This window comes from Phalaenopsis equestris, unplaced genomic scaffold, assembly GCF_001263595.1.
Source record: "Phalaenopsis equestris unplaced genomic scaffold, ASM126359v1 Scaffold000761, whole genome shotgun sequence".
Lineage (NCBI taxonomy): Eukaryota > Viridiplantae > Streptophyta > Magnoliopsida > Asparagales > Orchidaceae > Phalaenopsis > Phalaenopsis equestris.
Window position 1 is genome coordinate 1956462 of NW_018165201.1, and position 7991 is coordinate 1964452.

The 7991-nt window shown below is 35.3% G+C and overlaps 1 protein-coding gene across 1 annotated transcript; it reads right to left on the reverse strand.

The window, feature by feature from the left end:
- Nucleotides 1-5014: 5014 nt before the first annotated feature.
- On the reverse strand, nucleotides 5015-6042 carry LOC110030939. Its single transcript, XM_020733938.1, has 2 exons — nucleotides 5404-6042; nucleotides 5015-5324 (listed from the first exon to the last, which is right to left on the reverse strand). The coding sequence occupies exons 1-2, from the start codon at nucleotides 5875-5877 to the stop codon at nucleotides 5259-5261; spliced, it is 540 nt and encodes a 179-aa protein (XP_020589597.1). The 5' UTR covers nucleotides 5878-6042; the 3' UTR covers nucleotides 5015-5258.
- Nucleotides 6043-7991: the final 1949 nt, after the last annotated feature.

Consider the following 7991-nt stretch of genomic DNA (forward strand, 5'->3'; position numbering starts at 1 on the left):
AAATTTTTTGTCATTTTCTAAAAGTTAGCATAGAGGTTTAGTAATTTTTCAAAATTTTTTAATAAAACGCCTGTAAAAACCAACATGTCCAAGAAAACTCCTAACCTCTCTTACATTAATAGGAGGTGTTAATTTAGATATAACCTGAATTTTTGCAGTGTCTGCTTCCATACCATTTTTCAAAATTTTATGCCGTAACACAATTCCTCCTGCAACCATAAATTGACATTTCTCCCAATTTAGAACTAAATTAGTTCTTTCACATAACTCCAAAACTTTTTCAAGATAAATGATGTTCCAAATACAGAGAAATCATCCATAAATAATTCCAATCCATCATCAATTAACTTACTAAATATAGACATCTTACATCTCTGGAATGTTGCAGGTGCATTACATAATCCGAAAGGCATTCTTCGAAAAGCAAAAGTACCAAAAGGACTAATAAATGTTGTCTTTTTTTTATCCTCAGGAGCAATAGGTATTTGATGATAACCGATATATCCATCTAAAAAACAAAAATATTTGTGCCCAACAAGTCTATCTACTATTTGGTCTAAAAATGGTGAAGGAAAGTGATCTTTCCTAGTGACAGTGTTTAATTTTCTATAATCAATGCAAATACACCACCCAGTAACTTGTCTGATAGGTATTAATTCATTATTCTCTTTTGTTTCAACAGTCACTCCTCCTTTCTTAGGAACACAATGAATTGGACTTACCCAAGCACTGTCTGAAATATGATATATAACTCCGGTGTCCAACCATTTCAAAATTTCCTTCTTGACTACTTCTTTCATCATTGGGTTTAATCTCCTTTGTGGATCAACTCTTGGTTTGTATTGTTCATCTAGTATAATTCTATGCATACAGATCGAAGGACTGGTTCCCTTAATATCAGCTAAGATCCAACCAAAAGCTTTCTTATATCTTTTTAATGTATCCAAAAGTCTTTGCTCTTGCAAATCATTTAACTCTGAAGATATAATAACATATAATGTAGATGAGTTTCCCATAAACACATACTTCAAGTGGTTAGACAATATTTTCAACTCAAGTTCAGGTGATTTTGGATTTTGGATTGGGTTAAGTCCAAATTGGTTGGACCCAACACTTAACCTAACTTTATGCTTAAATTAGGCCAAACCCTAAATTATAGAGTCGTTTTCATGGTTGTAGAGATAGTCATGCTATTAAACTCTTAGAGTTAGGGTCCTAGAGTTAATCAAATGGTTCAAACTAGGTTTAGGGACAATTTGGACTAAAATGAAAAATATTGAATTTTATAATTTTGCCGCTGGATTTCTAAAATTTCATTTAATTTTTTTTCTTTTACAATTACTCTAAACTTTCTAGTCAATTCCCATTTTTAATTTCCAATTTTCTAATTTTCATAATTATTTTTCAAAATAATTACAAAAGTGATAGAAATTTGGTCATTTTCATTATAGGGACAACCCCCGTATTTGGAAAAATCAAGGAATATTCCAAAAGATGTAGAGAATAATTCTGCAAGTTTCATAATTTTTGAATTCATACTTAATTTTGAAAAATTAAAATACTCCAAAGATTATTTAATTAATTAAAAATTAAAGATAAGTTAATTATTTTTAATTTTATTTTTATTATTTTCTCCTTGATCAACTGAGTTTAGGAGTATTTTCCATTTATTTTTGTGATTTTTCTAAGCAGATATATCATTTTCTGAAGTTTATTAGGTTTTCTGGATTTAAATAAATAAGAAAACTCCTCTTTTCCTACTTATCCGACGCGGCGCCACGTCCCTCCCAGGCAGCTTTGAAGTCCACGCTGCAATCTCTAGTTCTCGGCGCTTTCCACGCTGGCGCAGAGATGGCCCACAGTTTAAGTTCCCTTTGTATGGATAGTTTAGCGGTTCAACTCAATCGATACCATCCATTTCAGATACATGGAAATGGACAGCATCGGTTCATCATCCTTATGGGATAATTAACTGATGACCATTCATATTTAAACCATATGATCTCTCTGTATCTTTCACCAATCTTTTGAAATTTGTTTCTAAAGCTTCATCGCACTTAGAGGAATACATCTATATGGCAAATGAAGCATGGTGTAATACTTTTCTTTATAAAGGGTCAAACCCAAGACTTTTTTTAGGGTTTGTGAAGCATACCTTAGCCCAAGAGGTTTGGCCTCAATTCGAATTGGCTAACACATTCGTGGTGACCTTGCCAAGCTCCTTTTTAGTTCAATTTGCTCTGAAATTGAGCTTATGTATGATCTTAGTGAAATGCTGGCTCGATTTCGGCTTAGATTAGGTTAGGGACCTCAAGATGGCTCAATTTCGATTGGGGAAGTGTCATGGAGATCTTGGGAAGCTTTTGAGATGCTTAGGTTGGAGTTTTAATATGGTTCATGTCTAACCGAAAATTTGTCCTTGTTTTAGCTTGAGAAATTAGAGTTTGTTGATGAATTTAAGTGGCTAAAAATGTGAAAGATTAATTGCCTAAGAGATGAGGGGTAAGTTTGCTATTGAATTCTAGATGATTCAAAGGCTTCAGGTAAGATTTTTCATGTGTGTGAGGACTCTTGGGTAAAGGCCTTAAATAGTCATTGAAGGCCATTAGAGAGATCTGGGCTGATTGGAGAAGATAAGTGGCTACTCAAGGAATCTCAGAAGCCCTCAGGGACCGATCTTCTGTCAAGAATTGTCGAAGTTCCCCTTCCCAATGGTGTGCTCATCATGGTATTAAATATGGAAAAGAATGTCGGTTCGAGAGGATTTGGAACTCATTGGAGGAGAGGAGAGGTGGATAAGGAGTTCAGAGTTGGGCTGGCTTGACCACCCTAGCTTGGTCCAAAGGAATTTGAGATAGGAGCCTTGTAAGGTGACACATGCCCATTCTCATAATGAGCCCTCCATTTGACTTTTCAAAGGTTGATCGACAATGGTCAACAGAGGTCAGTGGTGGTCGACGACAGTCGACGGTGGTGTTGCTGGACTTCAGTTCTTTTCGAAGCTTCTAGCTCTTACTCATATTTGAAGTCTTTTTGACAACTTTCTTATTTTCGTCAAGTCTTGCCTCTTGGGCTCAACTTCCATGAGCATGGATGGGGTCCTTGTCTGCCGCTTGCCCTCAAGGGGACTTTCTACACAAAAAAATCTTTAATGAGAAAATAAGAACATTTCACAGAAATGACAGTTGAAGACAACAAGAAGTTTTACTAAAGTAAAATTAGAAGCTTATAAGACAGTTTTATTCAAATAAGATAATTTGGAGTTGTACTTTACATTCGATAACTCAAATGATTTTCTTATGGTTCCACTCATATTGTTCTTGTAAGTAGCAACCTAAACAACCATGGTGTAGCTGACTTTCAATTTCTTCATTTAATTAAAAACATCCTTCTGTCGAATGTCTTTTTGCACGATAGAAATGACAATATTTAGACTCGACTCCACCATCTTGATTTCTTAACAACCTTGACCACCTGACAACCTCTTCATCCTTGAAGGCCATTAGGATGTTGACAAGTGACCTGTTAAGTGTTATGTTTTCTTTTTTAGATCATGACCGCTGTTTCCCATGTGATATGAGCTTTTTTCACTGTGAGATTTAATGTTTGTTCCCCCAATCACTCAAATTGTTCCTTATGTGCAATGATGGCCTAGTTTGTAGAGATTTGAGCTTCAGCGCGGTGGGCGGTGGTGGTGCTGGACTTTAGCTCCTTCTCGAAGCTTTAAGCTCTTCCTCAAATCTGAAGCTCTCCCCCCTCATGAGAGGGTGGGCTTTGTTTATAGAGCTTCAGGTGCAATTAATGCATAAATATAAATCATTTTGATCGGATGATCCAAAGAGCTTCATTTGATCAGCCGACGTTTGCTGGACATCTGAGTGCTTAAACAGTGTCAGAATTGAGCGACATTGAGCTCGTTAGATTTGTCTTGTCAAGACGCTCAATTCAACTATAAGCTCGCGAGATTCGATATTTATTTGGTCTTCCAAATATACTCAGAAAGCTTTCAAAAGTGATTTAATAACTTGATCTGAAATTGATTTGAATTTGATTGGACTGATTTTGGTACCATTGGGTCCACCTCGTCGAGCTGGTCATTTTGATTATAAGTTTGTTGATATTTGAGCCCTTGACGACTTTTAATTAAAGTTTGAATATTTTTTGCTCGAAAAATTATCTCGAGATTCGTGTCATGTCTCAAGATTCGAGTTGGATGATGAATTTATCAATGATGTATCACATCAGTATTTTCATATTTGATAGCACAACACTATTATTTTAAATCTATGCATGAAAATATATAATTCACTTTTTGAAAATAGTAATAACATTATTTTTAACGTGATATTAAAAATATTAGTGCTATATCCGTAAAAATGAAAATTTAATTGTGAAATATATAGATACATAAAAAAGGTGCTATGTATGTAAATGCCTCTAAAATATGTGTATGTGATGATACCTTGTGCTTTAGTTAAAGTGATGTAAATGATAATTTAGATTGAATACATATGAAATAAAAAGATTTAGATGTAAGGTTTAGACACAATTACATATAGACCATCCGAAACTTGCTATTTACAAATCAACCACTATTTTTCGTCTATTTTTCAAATTCTCGCTCAAATATAAAAATTCATGATAAAATCCCAACCTATATATTTTTATTTTTATCAAATTCTCAATGATTTGATCATGACACGGGTAAATATATCGATTCGAAAATTTGAAAAAAAAATCATCCACATAATTAACTTATAAATATCAATATTTATGATGTTCTATATGTAATTACCCCAAGAATTTAATGATAAATGCACTAATTCTTCAATTTATTTCAAATCAATATCCCACATATTTAACAACAACCATATACTTTCATACATATATTTCATACATATATTTTAACATCATTTAAATATAAAAATATCATACAAATAAATAAATAAATAAATAAATAAATATTAAATATAAAAGCACATAATAAGGCAACAAAATGCATATAAATCTCTATTTTTTTATTATCGAAAAAAAAAATTACACCCATTATCCCAAGTCCCATTTCTCTCCCACCCACATTCTCCAGAACGCTTCGGCTTCGCTCCGCAGAACTCCGGCGAGACCAGAACACGGCCAAAATTTGATCTCTATGTCATAATCGCAGGCATGCGAGCTCTCATCAGCTTCAGAAATCGAATCAAATCCGCCAACCAAACAAACCCTAGCAGCAAACCCTAACTCTCTCCCCCCATTCGAATTCAAACAGTTGCTCTTCCGCCATCTTCCTCATCGCGATCAACTCGGATCCTCACAGATTTTACTCTCTGCTCCAATTCATTCACCAATCATCAGATGTTGATATCGAGAGAAGAGCGAAGGGAAGGGAAGGTGAAATTAGGGTACCTCGATAAGCCGATCGTGGGAAGCAGGGCGACAATCAGGAGGCGTCTCGAAGAGGGACAGAGAGAACTGTTTGTAGATCACGCCGACGTCGAAGTAGATGAGACCTGTACTGGGGATATCAACGCGGATAACTCGAACGGGGAACCAGAGGAAAAGCTCCTGCGCGGTGACTCCAGAGATGCCGGCGATCTGGCCGTAAGAGAGCATTCCTGTGACGTTTCGCTGGTAATGGACCGCCGTTTCGAACGTGACCGTGCATTCCTCCGGCAAATGCGCCTCGAATCGACCATCGCTGCCGATTCGGAAGTCTTGAACGCCCTTAGGGAAGAGTCCGATGGGGAGACCGTGCCGGCGGAGGACTTCGTACGCGCTCGCCGGTTTCTCCGGCGGTGAATCGGAGGTGTGGACGGCGATGAGGCGGAGGAGAAAGATGAGGGTGACGGGAAGGAGAAGATGGATTCGGTCGAGCATCATGGGTTCTGTTAAAACAGGGTGGAGATGGGTGACGATGCAGAGGAGAGAGAGAGGGGAGCGGGAGGAGGTGGAGGAAAGCAATTATTGATGGGTGGAATGGTGGGGACGACAATGGCGGGGCCCACCTCTGCCTTCTCGGCTTCTCCTTGCCAATACCGTGTTCCCGATGGTTTTCGTTTGACCATTGTATTTTAGGAAAAAGGAAGAAAAATATCTATTCTTTTTGTTTATATTATATTCATAATATTTTGTTGGTTAGTGAAAATTAGTTATACTCTTCGTTTCAAGGAGCTTCGTCGTTCAAAAGTCTCGTGTCAGAATGACTTTCTGTACAATAATGTTCGGAAATGCTCCGTTGTCAAACATAAAATTTTCTCAATCAGCATTGAGTGCGACCGAACGAAAATTGAAAGCCTTCTCAAACAGGGGGCTAAGTAAGCTTACTCGAACGGACTTTAACTTGACTTGTTAGCAAATTTATGAGTCGAGTTTATCGGGTCATAAATTGAAATCTAGGTTAAATTATTAATTGTATAATATACTCATTATTATCTTTTCTAGTAAACTTCCATTGATTCAATCATCACGAGTTTTTCTCCTTCAACAAACTTCTATATTGACTCTGGCTTGAGCTCAAAAGTCAAGCTCAAATTTGCTGTTCTTCCAACGAGCCGAGCTTGAGTTCATAGTCTGACAAACTCCATTCGAGTTTGAGCTTGCCGTTGAGTGAGAAGGCTGAGCTCATATAAGCCTTGACTCAAATCAGACTCGACTTACTTACACCCATGCAGTGAACCGATAGTACAATTTGTTCAAAAAGAAAAGGTCGATCAATCATACAACCATACAAGTAAAAGGGATTTATGTACATGCCACTTCAAACATTCTATTTTATGTATCTAACATCTTAAACTCAAAATTTACATACCTGCCACCTTTGGCATGCATGTAATTTTCTGAATTTAGGGTGTTGGATAGGCAAAATAGAATATTTTGAGCGGTATGTTTGTAAATCCTCCTATAATTAAGGAAGCTTTAGCGTATACTAATTATAAGTTAGTCCCAAAAAAAATGTGCATCATAATAAATTTTAGAGTTGTTGATTTTATTTTAACATAAATATAATATGCACAAACTAATTAAACTTAAAGTTCAGCATAATAAAAATGTTAAGTAAAATATTTTAAATCATTATTTTCGTGAGCAGCCGGCGAATAATATTAGTCATCGAGCGTTTTGGTTAATCGACAACTTCGTTGGAATAATATTATGTTCTATCAATGTCGACCATAAAAGTTTAGATCGAACAACTTGTAACCGAAAAAAAAAAATGTAAATGCACGTTTTTAATATTTATAAAATGAAGACGGAATTCAAATCAACAAAAATTGAAGAACAACAATCACTACCAAGCCTAAGTGTCTATTTGGTGCAACTGCAGCTTATTAAAAAATATATGTGAAGCTGTTGAAAAATAATGTAATGTTCAAAAAGCTGTGGTGATAATTATAATTTTATTTTGAAAAGTTAGATCACAGCTAGAAAGATGCTTTCACACTAAGTTAGGACCGGTGGGAAAACACAGATTTCAACATCAGTTTTTTGAAAAATCTGTTAAAATGCAATTTACCCAAATAGATAAAACTGTGATGCGGCACCACACCGCCGCCTCAAACGTATCCTAAGCCAAAAGACGAACAACCAATATTAGCCCAAGAAAAGCTACCCCAAAACACAGAAGAAGGAGAGACCAAGAATACCAAAGAAGCGGTTTTGAAGAAGAGACAAATGTGTAGAGCAAAGGAGCTATCATGCAGAGTTGAAATAACTTTAATTATTTCTTTATTTCATTATATTATGTTCAAGTTATTAATATTTTTGAATTAAAAAAAGTATATAGTTGGTTAATGCTACCCAATCTCATAAATGTAATGAAAGAAACTTTATGATGATGTGTTTATATAATTATATTTATAATGGGCTTGAAAATTACATAATTTAATTTATTTTATTTATATTTTGATTTGAATATTAAAATTTATTTGCATATGATGGTAATTTTTAAAAATATTTAAAATATCTTTTAAGCGTTTTGAGTGTTTTTTAGAATAAAA

Coding starts and splice junctions, on each gene's coding strand:
- LOC110030939 (XM_020733938.1), bottom strand. CDS start 5,877: ATGATGCTCGACCGAATCCATCTTCTCCTTCCCGTCACCCTCATCTTT. Junction 5,325..5,403: donor CCCACGATCGGCTTATCGAG/GTACCCTAATTT, acceptor GAATTGGAGCAG/AGAGTAAAATCTGTGAGGAT.